Source organism: Dermacentor variabilis, chromosome 5 (assembly GCF_050947875.1).
Source record: "Dermacentor variabilis isolate Ectoservices chromosome 5, ASM5094787v1, whole genome shotgun sequence".
Taxonomy (NCBI): domain Eukaryota; kingdom Metazoa; phylum Arthropoda; class Arachnida; order Ixodida; family Ixodidae; genus Dermacentor; species Dermacentor variabilis.
The window spans coordinates 78,488,766-78,509,295 of record NC_134572.1 but is presented as its reverse complement, the minus strand read 5'-3'; the positions used below and the strand labels follow the sequence as shown (position 1 = coordinate 78,509,295).

The window sequence follows — 20,530 nt, the reverse complement described above, 5'->3', positions numbered from 1 at the left end:
TATTTGTGGCAGAATTATGATTTAGGTGCTCAAATACGTAAAAAAAGATGCCGCTGATTAAAAAAAAAAAACGCCGCAGTTTCGCCCGAAAGGCAAAGCGTCGATTGCGATAGCAAATTAGCGGAGAGCCATATTAAAGTAAGGATACTAGTTTTATCGGCCGCATAAACTTGTTCCTAAAGCTTCCTGAAACTTAGCAGAAAAAACAAACAAAGAAACAGCTATTTGAAATCAGCCAACGGCGTTGCGTGTAGAGCAAGGTGGGCACCTTACGCGTAATTCTTGAACTTAGGAATATCTTGACTTTTGCACAACTCACTTAGCCGGGAAAAGGTTTTCCAAGCACGACCTTTTAACATGTAGACTTCGCCCGCTTCAGTTGGGAAATGGTAAGTGGGTAGAATGAAGTGCATGGTTTGTAGTGTGTGATGTGCACTTTACATAATTTCGACAGCGGGAGGCACCCTCAGTTCGCTTAAGCAAATGTGGACGATGGAATGTGTGCGAACAACTTCAAGACGATGTCTTTATTCTGAGACTGCCGGCTATGGTACCTAATCTTGAAACAACGCTTGTATATCGAGGCCTATAGCGTTGCTCCAGAATAATCAGCAATGCGATGCGGGTTCCTGTAGTAAGATTTGTGCTTATCTTATTTCGAAATATATCAAAAGCAACGGGGTAGCGCTGCGTGTTGGAGAAGTACGAACTTTTAGTTTGTCGACGACGCATGGTGGGGTATTCGACGTATGATTCCTGTGCTCCGAGAAAACCATTGCATTAAGAGCTCGGCACATCCAGTTCAGCTTCGCGGTGCGCTTATAAATTACCGGTAATTTATTGCCGCGGAAGGTACTGGCCAAATGATGCGCGAAGTCTGTCACGCAGTCTTGACACATTCCTTCTATATGCGCCACTATTTGACTCAGCATATATGATGTTCTGCTGAGTAACACATGCTCGCAGGCTTGGTTCCTAGCTTCGGATAGTGGCATTCTGACACTATCAGTTACAAAATATGTGTATATATATTTCTACGGAGTAATACATGTTTACTGCTCTCGGGCTCGTTTAAATGTCTACGGACAGCAACGAAACCAAATAAGTAGACTTTACGTGGTCGAGGCAAGACGTTATAACAAGGCAAAGCAGCCTATTTGAGATCTTTAGACCATGCACGGACTATCTATATTCATTCTTATTATAGTTGGGTGGTATCCAAGAGCGCTTGTATTGCTGCTGAGGCTCGTCAAAAAGCTCAAACGGTCAAAATTAATCCAGAGCTGTCCTTTATACGGGGTCTCATACGGAAGGAATAGATGCAGTTCTCGTGACAGAGAATAATTCGTTAATTTTTGGTTGCTTTCTTTTTTGAGCACCTAATCTATCCTCGGCATCACGATTTTTGCAACACGCCGGCTGCATTGGTTCAAGCCGTATCTCCTGCGCGCCGTATTCGCGTTTCAAGCATCCTAGGCAATTAATATTGAATAAACTAGCGGTTTGAGCGCTGGAAGCGGGACACGAACTTGTTCTTAATTGTCCTTTTGATTATTTTACCAGTGCGACAGACTTCCGCAAGGAGGCGATCCACGACGCCTTCCTGGTCAAGTACAGGAGCCTTGGCAATGTCACGTGAGTCGACGAAGTTTGCGAGCTACTCGAGCGTTACGACCGGCAGAATCGCATCGTTGTCTACGACGGAGCTCAATCACGTTCGTTTGAAACTTCAGCGGCCCGCAGGCTAATTCGCGCAACGGCCGGCTTCAGGAGCTTTGTGCGGGGGCGCTGGGTTTTAGGGATGTTTCTTGGTGTCTCCTGTTTGCGAGCAGAGGGCTTTCATATATTACAAGACACTCACATTTAATCAATCAATCAATCAATCAATCAATCAATCAATCAATCAATCAATCAATCAATCAATCAATCAATCAATCAATCAATCAATCAATCAATCGATCGATCGATCAACCATTCAATCAATCAATCATATGCAGCAACCGCATTATACAGGCGCCTGCTTGACTGCGAGAAGGTTTCGGCAACGCGTGTAACAAATTCACTATCAACTCAGCTGTGCATTCGCTGCAAAAGGCTGCTGTGAGCGCGTAGCCACTTACTATACAAACGGTGCTGTAACTTGAAGCACTACTGTAGCTTTCTAGGTGAGTGTGCATGGATGGAACTAACATTAAGAGAAAAGGTTTTGGACACCACGGCAGCCTCGAAAAAATTTGCTATCACTTCGTGGTGCTCCAGTTATCGGCTTATAGCACGGTAATTGATAAAAACCAAACCTGCTGTCGATTCGCCTGAACCGCCGGAGTCAACGCAGCCCAGGGCTGACGCCTGCTCGCTTTTCATTTCACCGACAGTCTTGGTATTTCCTTTCTGGACACGAAACAAGCGCTCATCGCACGTGTGACGCTTGAGGTCTAGACGCCCACGCGTTTTTCACGACTGTTTCCCACAACGTTTCCCCACGCATCCAAGTAGATTCTCGTGAGGACCGGTGGCGGCCAGTTTGAATCGGTTTCCCTTGGTCTGTCGAGACTGCGCTCACTGACACCGAATAGAGCGTGCGTCGTCGGCGACGGGGATCTCACTCAGTCCCCACTTCCGTGTGCACGCCGTTTCTTCCCACGCTTCTCGCGAGTCACACACGCTATTCGAGCAGCGGCCTCGGCGCCGACGTTTCGCATTACCGTGCGCGCATGTCGTTCTTTCGCAACGTTTGTGCGTCTCTGTCACACGTTGAGAGCGTGATAAAGTGTCAGAGAAAACGGCGGAGAGTTTTCGCTTTCGTCTGGCGCGACACGTTAGCGTTCGGTGCTAGAGTACGGCTGATAAAAACACGAGGCAAAAGAATAACACTTCCACTTCCCTCGAGCCTCTGGTAACAGCTGGGAAACTGCGACATAGTCGTGCCTGTATTGCGAGAAAGCCGGCGGACAATCCTAATCTCATAGCTTTCTTTTTTCTTGCGCGGCGACCTTCAGCTGCCGTGTAGCGGGAGATTGTTTTCCCGATATATCACAATGTGTTGAAGGGAGGCTGAAGCTATTCCTCCGATAAACAACTTAATCCCGATTAGAGCCTTGTTCGACTAGCAGAAAAAAATAATTGATCGGTTGCCAAGGCTTGTTTGCGTGAACGTGATGCATTAGAAGGTGTGCGCTGTCGTTTTCATAAATGCAAGAAATTTTCACTCTGCAAGGAACAAATAAATAGAAAATAAAACGAGCAGTACTAAAAAAAGAACATCGGCAAGAAAGGTGATGACATGGACAAGCTCAGAAAACCTTCTTGCCGCGAAGTTTCATCATACTGCTCGGTAGTCAACGCCTCCGTGTTATGACCGCTAAATTTTGTGCGAGTGTTTTATATCGCACAACTAGTGCTGTGTGTCTGTTGTGTTCGCCGTGTGCAATTTATATGTTATTATCCACAAACTTTATGTAGCGTATTGCTTTGCAAGCGTCTATGCGGGCCCGTCAAGCTGTTTCTACTGAGCTCAAACGACCAGCCAAGATGCTTTCCGGTGAATAAAGAATTGAGTTGTCCTCGGTCGCTTTCAGCGCCGCGGAGAAGGTCGTCATGGTCGTGCTGGCCGTGGTGTTCTTCCTCTGGTCGACCAGGAAGGCCGTCTTCTTCAAGGGCTGGGCGAAATGGTTGCACATGAGGTAAGCTTTCTTTTCGGCTGTGCGAAGTTGGGGCTGTAGTAGGCTTTGCGTCTGACCTGTCAACCAACGCTGACAGCGAAACGAGAGAGACGAACGGGACACCAGTGCTGACGGTCAACTACGAACTGTATGCTGAATCGTGCGACATTCATATACGTAACGTGAAAAGAACGCGGAGTGATTAGGAAAACGTCATACTGATTGAAAAGAAAGAGGAAACAAAATTTCCACAGGCACGTTATGTCAGTTTCTTCGCCGGTCGGCTATGGCAACCTTTTTTGCTTAGAGGGTGACTCGGGCTAGCAGACATCCGGAATTTAGCATCGATTGCTCACTTTTTTGATGGCTAGATGTCGCTAATTATTTTTAAATAATCAATTTAGGGCACAAGTCACAATTGCAGTACCGAATCCAGTCTGTGCTCAAAGCTTGCAATAACATTTCAGCGCAGGAGGAGGACGGCGGCAATGACAAGAAGGGGCACGGTCCAGCGCGTGCTCACTTGGCAGATTCTTTGTCCACTTGCTAGAAATCTGGAGATTAGCGCCAGTTTTGATTCACTGCTCCCCCAAAGGTGCCGATAAATGCATCGATGGTTCATGTACAGTTTTCCTACAATGCCTTGCTTGTGCACTTCCCCGCAGATCTTTGTAGAACAGAAAGAATGTCGTCACAGGCACCGCCGCTTTTCTCCCGGAATCCGAAAACGCTCTTAAGTCTCGGCCTTCTTCGCGGGTATAGACATGTGCCTTGAATACTGACGGCTACGCTAAAGAAAAAAAATATTTAGGATATTAATTAGTGCAGTTTAGGCATGCAGTTACGGTAAACGGCGTTCCTCGCGCATTAACCGATATAGCAGCTTATAAGAAGGCATAAGAGTGTGAGGATGGGCTAGTTTGTTGAGCAACACTCCGACAAGAACAGCGCTGTAACAGAAACAATGAAAAAAACAAACAACAAAAGCTATATTCTATTGACTTCTAGTGGGCGTTTGTGTTGTTTTATATTTCATTGGTCCTGTTGCTGCGCTGTTTTTCTCGGAGTATAGTAAGGCGTTACAAAAACGTTATCTCCAAAGCACAGCCTTCGAGGAAATTGCGCCCTCGCTTTAATAACCTGGGGCCCTCTAAAGTAAAACTATTCCACTATGATTTTATTCCAATCTCCTGATGTTAAATTTGCGTAACCGCCGACGCAAGCATCGGGCGGTGACTCGCAGGGTTGTCTGAACAGACCAATCAAACGCTCTCCTTGTTTATAGGAGGTCACTTTTGTTTGTTCTAAAAACTAATAACATTGCCTACACTGAGCGCCTTGTCTTAGCTAATTGGCTGAAAAGAGGTGAGGAGCACGCTCAAGTGAAGAGAGATCCGATCGGGCCGAGCCAGTGCACTGAAAATAGATAACCGGATGAAGAGGGTGGTGCCGGCGTCTGCGATTGGTCCACTTATTTAGCTTGCGGTGGCTGGTCGAAAATCGGGGCGGCATGCAATGGAAGGTTAAGAATTACGCTAAAACAGATCCTCAGCAAAGAAGATTGGGTAGACCGAGGTCGTAAACGTGCCGAAAGTGCTCGAAAATGTTACATGGTGATGTAAAAAGTTTGATTATACGTAAATAAACCCATGCCCTCAGGCAGGTGCGAGTATCCAGTGCCTGAGCGATCGGCGGCAGCGATCTTTCATTCCTTTCGGAACAGGGCAGCTTGCGGCTATTCAGAAGAAAATTCAGTTTTGTTCGGCATATTAGTGCACCTTTAACGCGTACACGTCACTTTGACGCGGTGAGTTGTTGCGGTTTTGTGACATTGCGTGACGGGCAGGTGAAGTGGGTGCAGCTCGAAAGCTTTTGACGAATAGCCGAGGTCTAATGGTGAAGAGGCGTCGAATCAGAAATAAAGTTTTTTCTTTTGTTCGGTCCAATCATGCATATATAATCAGTGTATACACGTCATATCGGATGTGGGGCTATCGCCGTTTCCGTTTCCGGTCCAAAAAAGTTTGACTAGTCGCGGAGGGCTGATTTCAGAATTGGAATAGAAAAATTTGGAATAGCTTTACGTTATAGCGCCCCTGGCTTCTGGTTCCACCTTCACATGATCTGGTGCCATGGGTTCATAACCTGAATACCGCAGGGTTCTTGTGTTTGTGTGGTACGCAGCGCGGTGGACGACACATCGGTGGCATTCATGGCGGTGGCGGTGCTGTTCGCGGTGCCCATGTCCCGCGACAACCTGGAGAAACGCATCCTCTCGTGGAGCGTGGTTAAGCACAAGATGGCCTGGGGCATGCTGCTCACTTTCGGCGGTGGACTCGCCCTTGGAGTAGCCAGCGAGGTGGGTGCTTGGCCACGGAAGGCCGTGTATCCGAAACCTTCTGCAGCCGCTTACCCGCCGGTAAAAATAGGCACACGCGTCCCTAGCCCGCCAAAGTAGCTCAGTGACTATAGCGTTGTGCTTCTGAACACAAAATTACGTATTCTATTTCCTGCTACGGTAGCAGCTTTTTGCTTTTCCAGGCAGTCTATTCTTCAAAACGCCTTCGTGGCATGGAAATCGCTCCGCTGGAGCCTGAACTGTTCGCAATTTGAAACTTCCGCTGTTCGGTCTTTGAAACTCTGCAGTTTTTTTTTCTTCTCTTAATTTGGTGATTGAAGAATGAGGATTCTGTCGGGGGTGTAGCTCAGATGGTAGAGCACGCGAGAGATACTGGGATCGATACCCAGCCCCTCCACTGCTTTCTCTCGTTTTTCTTTTTACATTTTGCGACACAAGACAACGAACGCCGTACGCGAGGAAAAGCAGCTGCTACAGGGGAACCGGTATTCTGTGCCTGTAGCGGCGCTCGCATTCCGGCAGGGCCCGCGAGTGATTACTCCTTGGAAGGTGTGTCTATAGGCTTGGCGCTTCCGTCGGGGGTGTAGCAGAGAGGATTCCACTTCCGGCCACCGCAGTGAACGATCGCGGAATGTCTTTCTCCCCAGGAGTGGTTACAGCGGCCCTTGGCCGCTGTTCCTGGTCAACGGAAAAGCCTTCTCCGGACTACCAAATGATTCTATCCACAACTTCCTTCGGGTGCTAGTGTTTTGAACACTATTTTTATACACAGTGAAGTTAAGGCGCGGCCTTACCATGTTCAGAACTTCAGAGACGCGCTTTCAAGACTCATGCTGCTACCGGAAGTGGTGGCCCTGGGGGCTTATCAGATGAATCATGTGTGGGCCGTAAATTCTACGAACGCGTGGCGGCAAAAAAGAAGATACTCGACACTGAAGCATTTCTTGTGAAGGAACACCGATGCGTGACCTGTGCAACCGGTGTGTCAGGCTCAAGCTCTTCTGGCTGCTGCACGGTGTTCCTGATGAAGACGTCCGAACAGCGTTGGCACCGTTCGGAAGAGTGACCGAAGTGACGAGGGAGAAGTGGCAGGTACAGGACTGCAACGACAAAGGAACCACGACACGGTCAGGGGTCCTGAAACTCAAGCCCGCAATGACAGCGGATGACCTACCACATCAGCTTTGGATTGCGAAAGACCTGGCTCTCGTTATTGTCCCGGCCAGAGCACCCCTCTGCCTCCTGCGCCGTGGTACCGGACACGTATGAGAATGACGGGTTGCACTCCGTGGACTGTGTCGTCGCTTCGTCCACGACGAGACCCAGTGCGTGAGAACGTACGCCAACGTTGCTGGCCCAGGCAGGAGCAAAGACTCATCGGAGCCCCTTTTGGATCAAGAGGACGCAGAGGAGGCCGCTAAGGAAGCACTTGAAGGGGCGGATGCTCAGTCTTCACCTCTGGAAATGAAGACTGAAAAGTTGAACTTGAAGGGGACTGATACCTGAAGGGGACTGATAAGGGCATTGTGCCGGATTCTGCACCTCTACTCGTGAAGGTTCAAGGGAAGGAAAGTCGTGTTGGGGCGACGCGCGCATCTTCAACTATTAGGCCTCCTCCGACCACCGCGGTTGACGATCTGTATCAGCGAGAACATGGACGTGACCTCTGACGCTAAGGGCGCCTTAAAGCGGTTGCGCGGCGATATTGAGGACCATAGCCGAGACACCGACGGCGCGGATACGGAAGGACCTGCACAGAAAACCCAGACAGGCCGACGGTCGATGTTGAAGGTAAAACCTAAGGTGCCGCTATACAGACGGCCGTCACACGCGCCGCCTCCGCCTTAGCGGAGGTAGTGTCACGGAAACAACTTCCAACACCCGATATTTGATCGGGAATGAGCCTGCGAGGACGTGGCTTTGCAGGCGTCGCTTCGAAAAAGAAGGCTATGTTCATCTAACATCACCGCATACTAGAGTCCGTATGTTTCCTATGAAATTTTGCCTATAGGGGTGCACCCTAATGATGGCTCAAGCAATGACAAACACTATTAACCTCACCAGTCCGCTTCGCTTGGCGACATTAAACGTCAGAGGGTTGTCGCAGAGGCGAAGACGATGTCAGATAAGTCGCATGTTAATACGCAGAAAAAGACGTTGATTTGCTGGCAGTCTACGAAACAAAAATTAAATCTGAAGCAATAACGGCTCGATTGGTTGAAAATTTCAGAAAAAAGTACAACGTATGCGTTTGCCACGCGAGCAGCACTTCTTGTGGCTGCCTTTTGTTTATTAGAAAGAATATTGGGATAACAGAGCAACAAGTTACATCATGTAAGGAGGGGGGCGTTCGCTTGTTTGTGATTTTTCTATTTCTGGAATGGTTTCGCGAATGGTTCGTGTATACGCTCTTAAAGGGACACTAAAGGTTACTATTAAGTCAACGTGGACTGTTGAAATATCATCACAGAAACCTCGAAACGCTTGTTTCGTGCCAAGGAGAGACTTATTTTAAGAGAAAATGCGTTCTGAAGCGTCCGCGTACCTCTAGCGCAGTTCAAATCGCCCGCCCTCCGATCGAGGAGTACTGACATCATGGTCTCATAGTGACGTTGCGCCATCGGTGAGTAGAACGGCGTCCGCAGACGGCGCTACGGCTTTTCTGCGCAAAACGCGAACGCGCGGCCAGAAACAGAGCCAAGACAGAGCCGACAGCAGAGCGAAAGCGGGAGTATGGTGGCTAGCGGAAGGAGAAATGAATTACGTCCCACATTACGTCCCGCGGCACACGGAGAGTCCGTTTTCGTTAAACTATAGGCTGCGGCGAGCTCGCAGCGTGGTCGGCGTGGTCTATGAGAAGCGACGAGCCTTTTCGCACTCGCAACAGGGCATAAAAATGTGCGAATCGACGCAAAACTCGGCCTAGAAACGTGCTTCGCCACAGCCAGGGCTCAATACGACCCAAGCTGGCACGACCCAGATGTCGTTTCCCGCACCGCCACCAGGCGCCGCTACTATACCTCAAACTCCAGCGCAAGACGCCCATAAGCTGGTACTTCATTCTATGACGCTAACTTCGACGCTTGTCGCAATGGACCCTGACACCGACAGATTGGCTCGCGATGGTGGGCTCAACTTCAGCGATTTGAGCACCGACGAGCGCGACCTGCTGCTGAGGGCTCGCACTGCCGGCGTCGTTGCGTACTACGACGGCGGCCTCGACACCGGCTCTCCGGAGCGGGAAAGCAACGAGGGCTTCCCACGACATCACATGGACGTGGCATTCTCGCTGCTTGTTCCAAATGAAAGTTTCGCGAGCCAGCAGAACCCTCACAGCACGACGCGATAACGAAACTACTGAAACTCCAAAGCGTGCGCGGCGCAGAGTCGAGCGCGCAGAGTCGAGCGAAAACGAAACCTTTTGAACACCCATATTACTGAAGGGTAACGTCAAAATGTTATTTTTTCTTAGAATCGAATAGACGTAGGCAAGTAGCATTTTTTTCCGTCTTATAATCGAATGAAATGGTATTTTTAATACGAGTAGTTGAGTATTAGTAACACAAATTATGAGGAGTCCTTTCGTCATCGGGCTAGTACCGGAATGTCGCTGGGGGGTCTCAAATCGTGTCATGCATTTACCTGAATTTCTCGGTTACTAAAGCTCTGTTCGCGATTATATTGACGCCTTAGACGTTCTAGAACATTGCTCTACCACTTTAACTTGAGTTTCTGGTAACCTTTAGTGTCCCTTTAATAATGCTCGTGAACGTGAACAATTTTTTTGTTTATCTAAGGTCTTTCTTGGGGCGTGAAAGACACGTTCCAATGTTTGGCGACTTTAATTGTGTGTGCCGACCGAAAGATCGATCAAAAGGCCACTGAGCCAAGATAAAAGCGCTACAATTTTGTGTGAAGTTGATCTTGAGGATGTTGGAAGTGTTCTTGGTTCTGACAGTGATGTACAATATACACATTTTCAAGAAAACAGCCACGCGAGGGATGACCGTTTCTATGTTCATTTTCACTTAATTCCGCTACTTTCTAACTACGGCGTAGAAAGCATCAATTTCAGTGACCACTGCTTGGTAATGGTTACGACAGGTACGAAAAGCAAAGAGCAAAAATTTAATTGGCACTTATGGAAACCTAATGACAATCTTCCCCAGGATGAAGTGTTCCTTAAAAGAATAAAAGAGAAATTAGACAATGTTCTCCTTGAGGATGCAAAAAAATGTTGTAGAAGCTTGGGAGCTGTTCAAAACAGAAGCGAAAACAATTGCTTTAGAGAGAGCATGCATGTTGCGGCATAGACAAAAGCAAGAGGAAAAGCAACTGCAATGCACGTTACCATACCTGTTGAACATGGAAAGTGGCGCGGCTTGTACATTTGCAAATGATATCAAAGAACTTAAAACAAAACTTGAAGTGATTGATGAAGAAAGATATCGCGGCGCAGTTTTAAGAGCACGCGCGGAACGTGTATGGTTGGGTGAAGCGCCTATTAAGTGAGCTTGAAGTGAAGAGAAGAGACACGCTTTGACGAAGGAAATAAAAGAAATCGTTTATCAAGGACAGCTTACAAATGACAAATGAAAGATAGAACGTGCTTTCGTGGACTACTATAGCACGCTACTAAGCAAGAGAAAGCGATATCTCGGCGTTTAAGAGCAAATTTTTACCTCTGATACCGAAAATATGTGGCGAACTTAAGGAACCTCACGAGAGGCCAATTTCTCTAGCAGAAATTGAAAAGGCTATAGATGATCTTAGAGCAAGGAAATCGCCTGGACCGGACGGACTTGGAGCACATCCGTCGGGGGTGTAGCTCAAATGGTAGAGCGCTCGCTTAGCATGCGAGAGGTACTGGGATCGATACCCAGCACCTCCACTTTTTTTTTTCGTTTTTTTTTCTTTCTACATGTCGTGGCACAAGATTTAACAAACGCCGTGCGCGAGGGAAGGTACCTGCTGCAGGGGAACCGGTATTCTGTTCCTGTAGCGGCGCTCGCTTTCCGGCAGGATCCATGTGTGATTACTCTTTGGAAGGTGTGTCTACGCTTGGCACCTCCGTCGGGGGTGTAGCTCAGATGGTAGAGCGCTCGCTTAGCATGCGAGAGGTACTGGGATCGATACCCAGCACCTCCACTATATTTTTTCGTTTTTTTTTCCTTTTTACATTTCGTGGCACAAGATTTAACAAACGCCGTGCGCGAGGGAAGGCACCTGCTGCAGGGGAACCGGTATTCTGTTCCTGTAGCGGCGCTCGCTTTCCGGCAGGATCCATGTGTGATTGAATAACGAGGGTCTCGAATCCGGCAACACTGATGCCTTCAGGTAGCATATGTGAGTTTATTGACCAGTTGCCTTCACCCAAAAAGATCACGTTCTCGTGACGCCTGCGGCTTAAAGGACGTTCCACGTCCGCCGCCAAGGTCTGTGAGTGGTGGCGCTGGCTAACACTCCTAAGGTTCTACTAGGGCACATAAATACCCAAGAAAGTGGATGGGAGAACGGCGCCGTGGTAGCTCAATCGGTAGAGCATCGCACGCGAAATGCGAAGGTTGTGGGTTCGGTTCCCAGCTGCGGCAAGTTGTTTCTTCAACCACTTTAATTTCCACTAATTTATCGTTTCTTTATTTGCATTTTTTAAGCACAAGTAATTTCCCCTATGTTCTCCTTGGTGTCACTGTTTGTTGGCTTCTTATGATACTCTTTGGAAGGTGTGTCCACACTTGGCACCTCCGTCGGGGGTGTAGCTCAGATGGTAGAGCGCTCGCTTAGCATGCGAGAGGTACTGGAATCGATACCCAGCACCTCCGTTTCTTATTCTTACATTTTGTGGCACAAGATTGAACAAACGCCTTACGCGATAAAAGCGGCTGCTACAGGGGAAACGGTATTTGGTCCCTGCAGCGGCGCTCGCTTTCTGGCAGCATAAGTTTAGCTTTAGTTAGAACGTACGCTGTGTTTTTATTAACTTGTTGGCATCCTCGTGACCTGTAGTATCAAATGTTGTTCTTATACACACATGCGCCCACAATGAGACATGAGTGCCATTTTCTCCCACAATCTTTCGTGGTCCTATGTGAATTCCAAGCCTCTAGCTCTGATAAAATGCGCCATGATTAGACGATTTAGGTTTTGTCAGCAGATGTGAAAACGGAACTGCTGTAACGGCTGGCGGCTGACTCACTACCGCCAATATTTTCTTGTTTGGCGTTGTTCCCCACTTAAAGGCGGGTTTTATACCATCGTGAATGGTTGCCGATTGTTAAATACTACTGCCAATCTCTCTAGTGTTACCACACTACTTGCTGATACGTGTTTAGCAATAGCGTAAACATTGTACGAGGTAAGTTTATATATATCGCGTGCGTTTGTAAGCGTTAAATATTGTACCGTTTGTAGCACGTATACCTGGTGCCGTCTATGAAACACGAGGCTTTCGTAAAGCCGTTTTTACAGGTTTCGCTTAATGTTCAGTCTGTTTTGCAGGGAAAATGATAAAGTTTATTTGAATTGCGTGCGTGCGTCGGGATGCTTCGCGCAGGTCACGCAGCTCTCTTCCGAGTTCGTGGTTCTGATCGAGAGTCTGAACATCCGGACACCGCTACAAATGCAGGTTCTCATCTCCCTTAGCGCCGCCTTGCTCACGGAGTTCACACCCAACGACGCAGCCGCGACCATGCTGCTGCCCGTCGTCATTTCCTTGGTACGTAATACGAAAGATTCCGACGGAACAAAGGAAGCAAATTTGTACGAAGTCGGGCCAAGTTGTTCCCCGTCCAACATCGTAACGATTGCGCTTCCTTTGTAATAACGAAAGGATGCGCTATATCCCGTGTTCGCAAGTGCTCCTCAACACCAGTGTCATTGACCCTGACGTGCTGAATACGGCTGCTCTCGTCAGGTCACCGAATCTAAGCCTTGGTCAGACCTTGGTCTCTTGGTCAGACCTTGGGTGGAAGACCTGGAAACGCCGAATGCCAGTACGTCCTTTTCTGCCCCGCAACAGTTCAGTGTGTCTGGCTAGAGAGAAAGAGTGTAGCGGTGTCCACCGACTCTTCTCTTTATGGTAGCGAAAATAGTCTAATCGCGAAATGGTGCGGCGAAGTCTTTACGAAAATTTACCAAATGTCAGCGCATTTTGACAATCACGCGTGTGTTTGTTTATTTTAGTCTCCACGTCTTGTTCCAGTAGTCTGAAGCTGAGGGGTGTGCGCGTGGGTCATTGCGTTCGATGCCTGATACCGTTAGCCCACGCAACGTTAATAAGCCGCACTTCGGTACTCGGCCCAGAATACTTCTAGAATGCGCAGGATCGAGGAACGCACAAATATGACGCTTAAAGGTGAATAAAAAAGGCCAACCTTAAAGCTAAGAAAATGAACGTTACACGAACACCGAGAACCAATTTTCAAACGCGAAATTTTATTAGCTTGATGGAAAGCCTACTATCGAAAGTGTCTACAGCCGTAAGGGTTCATCCTGGAAATGTCCGAAAAGCTTTAAGGCACAATTTTTCGATCTGCAAAACGTCCTTTATATTTGAAAGAGCGTAGGTTAGGGCGTGTTGGTATTCCATAACTCAGGTTTTTTTAGCGCACGGAAAAGGACGAGAGACAGTGGCAAGACGCGGACACAGCGCTACATTTACTCACAGCGCTATATTTACTCTGTCTAGATGCCAACAACAGTGGTAACTGATGTACACGGCGACGGAAACTTAGCCACTTGAAACATGTGCACATCAAGCGGCAAAATGGCTGTTTCATTAAACTCGCGATTGTGACCTATAAACAGTCACAACAATATTTTATTAATGTAGGGATGTCACGGACATTTTTATCGTTTGCAAACTTTTCTGCCGGTGACAGAAAAGTCACCGCCTTTCCTCCCTAGATTAAGCGGTGTAAAACAGCAGATTTGACGTCTTTTTGGGTCCGCAATTACATCCGGTACATGAAAATAGCAAAAGCATAGAATTTCACATATGCGTCTGGTACTCAGAGACAACCGCCGCAGCGGCGTGTATTCGAACACCACCTACGTGTCCGACCAGAGGATGACCGCGAAGCTTTGTGACGTCATCGCAGAGATGAGCATCGCCGCCCACGACGAATCAAACATCCGTTGTAACTTACAACCTGTTTCTCATAAAGCATTATTGCAGCGTAGATTTAAGTGAGATGTTAACCGTTTATTGACGAGTGTTGCCTACAGGCAACATACCAAAAAATATTTTTTCTTTCCGGGTTTCTGATTGAAGTATTAAAGTATTCTGATTTCTGAAGTATTGAGTACGAAGTGTCTAGCTAAATGTCTTCGAGCAACACTGAATTACAGGCAGCAAGCGTCATTTGTTGGTTTAGAGCTGGAACACTGGACGAGGAAGTAGAAGTTTGGCACGCGACTCACTGTCTTGTGCAAGCAAGGTCAGAGGAGACAGGCCGATGCGACATATGCAGCTGGTCACACATGTGACGTAAAGCAAATGAAATGTGCACCTATGGTTCACATATGATAAGAGCTGTCTATACAAACTGAAAATAAAGCCTTAGGTGGCTTGGGGTGAAGCCCACTTCCAGTTTCTTGCCTGGGGTTTTCCCTTTATTACTAAAAGATTTCTGCAATATATTTTTTCCTTTTGCTGATTATACTTATTCTTGATGTGTTTTGCATACTTAGATAGAAGAATAAACTTTTTTCTCGGTATTTATATGTTTGGTCATTAAAAGGTAATGCGGATATTTTGCGACAAGCGACGACCATTTTAGCAGTAACACTAGCTGCCGACAAGTGCAACTCGGAACCAGCGCCTGGCCGCCGCGGTGCATTGTGCATGAGACAGCTCGCCATCTGTAAGGCCGCGGATGTGCACCTATCTTCCTTTCTTCTGTAAAATTATGAAAAATCCGCAGTATAGAGATTTCAAACTCATGCGTTCTATGACCCCCAGTGGTTGCTTTAGAAGCGCTGCCCACGAAAGACGGATATACGGGTGCCGTCTGCACTGGACAGCCGGCTATACTGAGCGCACCGCCGCCACCGGAAAAAGAAACATTGCCTAAACCTGTCCTGCACGCAAAATATCGACGACTGGAATAAAGTGCTGCATAAATTGTGTGTTTCGCGTAGTCCGACGACTACGCTCAAACCACTCGCACGAATGGGAAACTACGATACGAGACAAATTAAGTTTGACTCGGAATCGGTGTTTCTCCACTGGTTTACTGAGAACATGGCTTTGGTACTCGTGTGCCGCGGATATTAGCCTATATGTCATAGTTATGTGAAATCACGAGCAATGTTAGCCAAAGTGTAATAGGTTAAGCGCCCCCATAGCATTTTGTGGTCGGTAGCGGTTGTTGACGCGCCGTCCGCTACGGCTTCGAGTTGACCAAGTCGACTGAGGCGGAGGGCGGTGCTGGTTGCACCATGCACTAGTGTGGCCATACGGAACACTCGCTGTCAGCTGAGTTGCAGACTCCTGTGCGGCGTTACGGTAAAATCGGTGCACTACAGTGGCTGGTTTTGAAGTAGCGTGAAGCTTACCAGGGGCACTGCTTGTGAGACGGCGGCGTTCCGTCAATGCATGGCTCTGCTTCCTCGAGCGCACGCAGCGCCACTTTTCGACACACTTATTTGCGGGTTAGAAGTGCACAGATAAATAGACATAATTTGCAATATTAGGAAAATAAACGTTTTTGCGACTTTTTAGATTTGGCATTTAAAACGAACAAGGGGCCTGCACATTTATTTGGAATTGGACATAATTTTCAAGGGCGTAATAACATGTTTCACCACGAAGTGTCGTACCACGTCATCTTGAGACATGTTTTGGAGCCAATTTAAATATGTAACTCCATGTTTAAGGGATAAAGTTATGCTCATTCCTGCCATTGTGAGTCACATTTTTTCCGTCGGCACGATAATGTCAAGGCACGCTCCGAACAGTTGTCGGTACCTTTAACCAAGGTTTGTGGGCTTGTTGTGATGAGCATGCACGCGGGCCGATAACGGTGTATTTTAAGAGGTGCGGCATGCATTTCAGATTTGCTGGTTGTTTCAGGACGCTTTTCGCGTCAATGTACGACCTGCACCACGCATGTGCCTGGACATCCGCAAAAAATATGTCCGTAGTGATTGCTTCTGCAGTAGCAGTCATGCTTTTCAAGCTCAGCTTGAGCAACATGTGAGCACGTATTTTAGTCGGGCATTGCAATAGTGCTAATTTGAAAAAAAAAAAACAAATAAAGCGACTTCTAATAACGAACCGATCTTGAAATCAAGAGTGTCGGTGTCCTATTCTAACTTCGCATCAGTTGTTTATTTTTTCACTTTGTGGCACACTTGCTGACCATCAAGAATTCGACAAAGAGCACGATTAGATGAAAGCAAGAACCAACCACATTGGCTCACGTGTGTAGAATCAAAGCACTCATCTATATAATCGTAAACCGCAGCAAGATTCCCCCTGATGCGTTTATGTTGCGACATTGGCCGATCAATCCACCAAACTTCAGCGGCAATCGCCACCAGCATGATGCGTGCTATGTGCTCATGCCAGTCAAGTTGCCAAGCGTGAGCCGAACATGCATACTATTAAAAAAATTACGCTGAATTTTTCTGTGGGAGTTGTCGAAGTATGCGCAAGCATTGTGCAATTGCTCATTTCCACACATCCCGGTGTCATTATCAGTGTTATAAAACTTGATTCAACCATTAATAAACCCTTATCGACCTTTATTTGTTGTTATCAACCTTATACAACGAGATCCGACCCTTGTCAACCCTTATAAACCCTTATCTAACCTTATTAACATTATTATACATGATCCGACCCTTATCAACTCTTAAAGGATCTTATAAACTTTATCAGACCTTATACGACCCTTACCGGTACTTATTAATATTATAAGAAAATTTCCGATCATTATAAACTCTTATCGCCCTTTAACACTTTATCCAACCGCGTCGAACACTTGCCAACCGTGGTGAGACCCACATAACCCCTCACCGCTCCTTATCAGCTCATTGAATGCTTATCTGTCTGTGTTGCGCGACGTGAAGCGCCTAAGCCTTCAGAGATCGGTGACGTTTCGGTCGGTGAAGGCATGTGTAGTTACATACAATTACTGCACGAAACTCTATGGTGAAGGAACGCCCCAACGGAAGGCGCATCCCGCAACCACCGAAGCACATCGGAGATGTGGCGCGTTTGTCATTAAAATTTCGCAAAATCGTAATTTTACTTATGTATACAATGCTTCGAGTCGACTCTGCATGTGGTCCTACATGCTTGGTGATGGTGGCCTTTATTCCACCGTCAACGAATGTTTCAACAAAGCCTTCATAAACTGTTCTCCTTTGACAATTCTTTTGTACCGCCGGTGCAACACATTCATATGGTTCAAATATATTCAGCTTCTACAAGTGTAGTCGTTTAACGCAGTGAGTAAGACAGCCGGCTTCTGAGCACGGAGGCGTAGGTTCGGAACTCACCGCTGCCAACAAATTGCCTTTCGAGTTTATCTTGTTTTACACATTAATTTCTTTATAGCAATTCGTCTTACGTGACGGACGGACGGACGGACAGGTTTCCTCGTTGGGTGGGTAGGCACAGAAATGCTTACGCACTTAGAACACCTAATCAAGAGAACATGGAGTGATCGCTGGAGTAGCGGCTTTTCCTGTGTGTTATCTAGTAATTCATCAAGTCATTCTATATGGATTCACAGGCCTGCAAACTCAAGTTGAACCCGTTGTACCTGGTGTTCCCGGTGTGCCTGTCGGTGACGCAGGCGTGCATCTTTCCAGCTTCCTCCTCGGTCATCGCCATCATCTGCGACGAGGGACACGTCAACACTAAGGACTTGGTACGCGCTGCACCGTGCTGGGCGTTTTGAGCAGTGACGTCATGTGCGTAGGGGGGGGGAGCATATACATTTCGCTGGGAAATGCTGGTTCAGCGCATTGTTGCATGACGTAATGGAATCGTCGGCCGAGATAAGGGACGTCTCAGTAATATTTTTTTTTGAATTCGTGAGATATCATATCACTGGTGGACACAGTTTATACCAAATAGTCCTGAAGTTGCATTGCGGAGAGAGATGACGTGTAGTTTGAAATAGTTGCTTTTGTACTAGGTTTAAAATTTATAGAATCTGAATGATTGTGAATGCCTAAACAAAGTTGTTCGTGATAGAATGAGAACTATAGCTAGCGTACCTCCACAGGTTCCTGGTATTGCTGGAGGAAATCACCTATTTCACATGAGAACGAAGGAATACCGCTACTTATAAAGCTTAGAGAGGGCAGATGTGAAGTTAAGCCTTCCGAGTTAAGTTAATTTTGTTGTGCAATTTTGCAGCGCATTAATCTTTTGCGGTGCATAAATCTTAACATATTCCACTATATGTCCGTCAAAACATCTAAATGGCGTGTGCAATAAATTATTGGCATTCCAAGTGATTATTTCCGCACGTAATGTTCTGGAAAGAATCGTACGATAAAAATTAGACCAATTAAGTCTAATGATCGCCACACATGAAATTTTCGGAATAACTTACCTTTATGGAGAGTGCTGGTGTGGTGTTGTTAGTTTGAGAATTTCGTTGGTTTATTAGACACAAATGAAGTCCTCAGATCAAGACTATCCGCAGTATGGGTTGCGCACGCATGCTTCCCCTGCCTCTAATGCTCTAAGAATGAGAATTATTTTCACCATGCCAGCTGTACAACGTCACAGCGACCGTCATGGCGTCAGTTAACAACATTGTGTTCTACTAATATTACTAGAGGGAACTCTGATTCTGCGATCGTTCAGTCTACCATGTGAATGATGGTCAGTGCACGGACTTGTCTCATATTCGTGCTTCTGGCTTCAGACGTTCTTGTGTCCTTATTTACTACCATTCATGTGCCTTTACTGCCCTAAATATTGAAACAATTACTTTTTTTTCAACCCGGAAGACGGTAGGACTGCGCTAATGTATAGTTCCTGCGAGTTATCCCATATATAACACGACAGTGCTCAAACTGACCGGTTAGCAAAGTCGCAACGCCGTTTGAAACAAAGAGGACGCACTTTAGGAAAGTCCACGTACTAAGCATCATTTCCAAGGTCACGGAACCGCCATGATTGGATTCCCATAGACATTAGCGCCAGAGTTCCCTCTATCAATGTTCGTAGGGAAATGGTGAGTACTTTTCTCCCGGACCCCATTCATGATGCTCACGGTTCTGCCCGTTGCACTCGCAGCTGATACCGGGCATCATCGTGAAGTTCTGCTGCCAGATCGTGAACCTTGCCTTGATCAACACGCTGGGCGAATACGTCTTCAACCTGAACTCGTTTCCTACGTGGGCGTACGCCTGCTTCAGCAGTGCGCCCGCCATCGGCGCTATCCCTCACTGATAGGCGCACAAGTGCTAAACCCTTCAGTGGGAAGAAACAATCGGTGCATCACGTGCGCAGTCTTTCGTCAGGTTGTCTGCGACATCTTCCTCGCGGTCGTCGCTGAAACTTCGCTTTTTGTTTTCTCGCTCTGCACGAGACGACGTCTCGCAGTTTGCTAACGCGAGACGTGCTCGTATAACGCACAAGATCTGCAATAAAATTGACGTGTATAAATTCTTATGTTTACACACACGCACACACGCACACACACGCGCACACGCACTCACGCACGCACACACACGCACACACACCTTGATGAGAGGTGTGTGTGTTGTTCATAATAACCTATAAATATAGGACCCTCCTGGTGGCGCCAATTTCGCTACGCAATTAAAATGATGCAAGTGCTACGTAAGTGATAATCCGGCTTCACTAATACCATCCCCAACATCACGATTGGCTTGCGTATGCTATTTTGATTGGTTCTAGCATAACAAATGCTTTGTGAATGCGGGCCGTACCTGTAGTTGACTACGGGACTAAATGCTTTATTTTTCTTGACAAACTTGGGTTCCAAAGAACGCGCGACCGGAAGTCTCATGGGGCCACAAGTACACTGCTGCCTCAGTGCGAAGGCGTGTTTTAACGTGTTCGCTGGCAGAAACCAGCCCACTTCGCGTGGAATAATATGACTGAACGAAGAGTATACGGCAAGACCGCTCGACGTAGGCTGCAACGTGCGACGAATGATTATGGGGCTTACTACAACACGCTTCAACTATGTTCGACAGCAATAATATTGTACGCCCCGAGAAGCAGGGGCGTCTCAAGGACGTTTTTATGGTTTCTATGATGTAGACCGGTATGGAAAGCCTGGTCAACGACCAGCCGCTGCGAGCAGAATGCGGGCATAAAACGAGACCGCGCAAGCTTACCGATTAAAAGGTTAACTGAATGGCTGCAGCAAGTTTTTTTTTTCTTCTTACGCTTTCTAGATACTGATGCGTCATAGGGCGTACCTGTCGTTTTACTACAACGTTGGCCATTGCGTTACATTATATGACGAACCAAGAGTCAATTTCACAAAGCCTTTTGCTTGTGTTT

General features: G+C 47.1%; 2 protein-coding genes and 3 non-coding genes across 7 annotated transcripts in view; 4 read left to right on the top strand and 1 right to left on the bottom strand.

Moving 5' to 3' along the window:
* Positions 1-2,408, bottom strand: part of LOC142582840 (solute carrier family 22 member 15-like) — a 66,513-nt gene extending 64,105 nt beyond the window's left edge. Inside the window, exon 1 of one of the 2 annotated variants that reach the window (XM_075692914.1) lies at positions 2,298-2,408. In XM_075692914.1, the coding sequence (XP_075549029.1) occupies positions 2,298-2,364 (67 nt within the window). In that variant the 5' untranslated portion in view covers positions 2,365-2,408. The remainder of the gene's footprint in view (positions 1-2,297) is intronic. The other variant, XM_075692912.1, reaches the window with a different exon arrangement.
* Positions 1,087-19,645, top strand: LOC142582841 (Na(+)/citrate cotransporter-like). 2 transcript variants are annotated; one of them, XM_075692915.1, is made up of 6 exons: positions 1,087-1,635; positions 3,579-3,683; positions 5,847-6,021; positions 12,575-12,736; positions 17,766-17,903; positions 19,289-19,645. In XM_075692915.1, exons 2-6 carry the CDS (start codon positions 3,598-3,600, stop codon positions 19,442-19,444), a joined length of 717 nt encoding a protein of 238 aa, XP_075549030.1. In that variant the 5' UTR covers positions 1,087-1,635; positions 3,579-3,597; the 3' UTR covers positions 19,445-19,645. The 2 variants fall into 2 exon arrangements, with proteins under 2 accessions (XP_075549030.1, XP_075549032.1); XM_075692917.1 differs by lacking the exon at positions 12,575-12,736.
* On the top strand, positions 10,840-10,912 carry TRNAA-AGC (transfer RNA alanine (anticodon AGC)). The gene has a single exon. It is a non-coding gene; the product is annotated as a tRNA-Ala (tRNA).
* TRNAA-AGC (transfer RNA alanine (anticodon AGC)) lies at positions 11,097-11,169 on the top strand. Its single transcript has one exon. It is a non-coding gene; the product is annotated as a tRNA-Ala (tRNA).
* TRNAA-AGC (transfer RNA alanine (anticodon AGC)) lies at positions 11,771-11,843 on the top strand. The gene has a single exon. It is a non-coding gene; the product is annotated as a tRNA-Ala (tRNA).
* Positions 19,646-20,530: the final 885 nt, after the last annotated feature.